Genomic DNA, 2,867 nt, shown 5'->3' on the forward strand with positions numbered 1-2,867 from the left:
TCGATTTTTTTTATAATTTTTTTAATAATTTGTTTCGAATTTCTTTTATTTTTTTTCAAATTTTTTTTTTGTAATTCGAAAATACTTTTTGAAACTGTTTAAAATTTTTATTTTAAAATTTTTAATATTTATTTATTATTTTATAAAATTTTAAACCTCAGTCCCAAATCTCCTCCCCTTAACTCTAAACCCTAAAGTTTGGATTAGTTAACCCTAGAGGTATAAATGTATATTTACCTATTTAGTAAAATTTTATTTTTTATTTTATAAAATTTTAAATCTCAATCTCAAATCCCCACACCTTAACTCTATACTCTAAGGTTTGGATTAGTTAACCACGTGGGTATAAGTGTATATTTACCTTTTTAATAAAATATTTTGGTCATTTTGGTCTTTAGAATCTATATTTGTGACATAAACTTTTTTAGTGCTATTCTGGAATATTTCTTTAATATTTTTAACGAAATATGAAGAATTGGTCAGTTAACAAATTGATCAGCTAATGAAACGAAAAACAACTCAGAATTTTTAATCAGAAGTAAATCCTCATAATACATGAAAAAATGTCAGATATAATATCGTCTATGTGTTTCTTGTAGTTTTTAATAGCGTAATAATCAGACAAAAAAAAAACAAATTGATCTGGTAATGAAACGAAAGGTTGAAAAGGTTAGTTTAAACGAAAGAAACACTACTTTCCCAACTCTATCCCTAAAGCCACAACGCCGGCAAGTTCTTCCCTCATCCTTCGATCGCTACATTTACAGAAACTGATTCTTAATCTGATAAACTCTTCTTCACCATCCTCTAGCCATGAAATCCGATAGAGTCAGCGAATTGCCAGATCCTTTGCTAACTCAGATACTCTCCAACCTTCCGATCATCGATTCCGTCAAAACAAGCGCTCTATCGAAGAGATGGGAGTCTCTCTGGCTAAACGTCTCGACACTCGACCTAAACGACAGAGACATCGCTCCACCTTACAAGAAACTATTCGCGAGCTTCATCGATTCCTTTCTCGAGCACAACTTCGAGTCGCGCTTCCAAAAGCTCAAGATCAAGTACGACGAATGCAACGTGAATCTCTTCCCGATCAGCGAGTGGATCACCACAGCCGTTGATCTTCGCGGGATCCAGCATCTCGATGTCGAGATTCAGAATCCGATGTATGTAATTGATTTCACGCCTGCGAGTGTTTACAAGAGCAGAACACTGGTGTCATTGAAACTTAGGCACGTGAGGGTTAGGAATCTGTTCGAGGTCGACGTTGTTTCTCTGCCGTGTCTTAAGATCATGTGTCTAGAGAACGTTTGTTACGGTAAAGAAGGTGCTTTGTCTGTGGAGAAGCTTATCTCTGGTTGTCCCGTTCTTGAAGATCTTGATTTGGTGAGGAAGTGTAATGATCTTGTGAAGACTCTGCGTGTGAGGTCTCAGAGTTTGAAGATGTTTCGTTTAGATTTTCGTTCGGGGATGGGCGGTGGTGATGAGTATGAGGTTGAGGTTGATGCTCCAGGGCTTGAGTATATGAGTTTTAAAGATAGTCAGTCCGATAGGATTGTGGTGAAGAACTTGAGCTCATTGGTGAAGATTGATGTCGATAGTGAATTTAATGTTAAGTTTGGTGACAGTGAGGATCTTACAAAGAGTGATACTATCCGTGATTTTCTCACGGGGGTTTCTACTGTAAGACAGATGATCATCTCTGAGCCCACTCTAGAGGTATACAGCATTTGATGATTATCTAACAATTTAATCTTCTATGAAATGATTCTCACATGTAGCCTTGTCTTTCTTCTTGCAGATCCTGTATCGTTATTCGAAACTGCTACCGGTTGCTGAATTTCAGAGATTATATCATTTGCAGGCTGCGTTTTCAAGCTCATCGTTACAGTTATTGCCAGCATTTCTTGAGAGCTGCCCGAATCTGAAAAGCCTAGTCTTGGTAAGAATCTGTTTGAAGACTTGATTTGACTAAATGGAACTATGTTGAACTCAACTTTTCTTGTTTTGCAGGACTTCTCTGTTTCAACGGAGTCAGAGCAGATCAACCTTACCAATGTGCCTCGTTGTTTAACATCGACTTTGGAGTGTGTTGAGATTAACAAACTGATTACGAAGGAAGAAACTGGGATAAAACTAGTTAATTACTTTCTTGAGAATGCAGCAGTGCTCAAGAAACTTTCTGTGAGTTTCACTGATTCTGCTATGCCCGATGAGGATTTAGATACCTACAAGGAGCTTCTCACATCTACAAAGCGTTCTCGCATATGTCAAGTTTCCATCAGCTGATGATGCTGGTGGGCAGATGAGCATTTGTCATTCTTTCTGAAAATAAGTGACTAAAAGTTGTAATAATGAAAAATGTTAAGTAAATCGCAGTTACCTAGTCTCTCGTAGGTTTCTGGACATTTTGATGAGTAAATCACACTCTTGTTCTTACTAGTTATATAGTATTTTCTGTCTTTTTCAAATTTGATGATCTTCATTCTGTTTTGGATTCTTCACCATTGGGGTGTTACACAGTTTGCTTAGTTTCATTTAGTAATGAATGCAATTATGCAATGAGTCATTGTGCAACGAGTCATTGCCAATGACTCATGCTTCTTTGTATACTTAATGTAACGAGTTGACACAAGGTTTGCCGTGAGTGACAACAAACCCGGTTTACTTCTTGCCTTCTTGGTCTTTTGGGGCGGAGAAGCCTACACACAACATGAGTTAATCGCTATGTCTACTGACAACCGTGTTCTTGGTAGAGACAGTAGGTATAAGTGTAACTGATAATCCTAACTAGGAGTTAACCAATAGCTCTAAGTAAAGTGAATGCCAGCCTAGGAGGAGATTATGAGATAGAGAAATCACTTCGA

At 37.1% G+C, this 2,867-nt stretch overlaps 1 protein-coding gene across 1 annotated transcript; it reads left to right on the forward strand.

Moving 5' to 3' along the window:
- The first annotated feature begins 660 nt into the window (after window positions 1-660).
- LOC106302156 (putative F-box/FBD/LRR-repeat protein At5g44950) lies at window positions 661-2,507 on the forward strand. Its single transcript, XM_013738684.1, has 3 exons — window positions 661-1,719; window positions 1,802-1,942; window positions 2,014-2,507. Exons 1-3 carry the CDS (start codon window positions 814-816, stop codon window positions 2,287-2,289), a joined length of 1,323 nt encoding a protein of 440 aa, XP_013594138.1. The 5' UTR covers window positions 661-813; the 3' UTR covers window positions 2,290-2,507.
- The last annotated feature ends 360 nt before the right edge of the window (window positions 2,508-2,867 follow it).

The sequence above is a fragment of the Brassica oleracea genome, chromosome C7, assembly GCF_000695525.1.
Source record: "Brassica oleracea var. oleracea cultivar TO1000 chromosome C7, BOL, whole genome shotgun sequence".
Taxonomy (NCBI): domain Eukaryota; kingdom Viridiplantae; phylum Streptophyta; class Magnoliopsida; order Brassicales; family Brassicaceae; genus Brassica; species Brassica oleracea.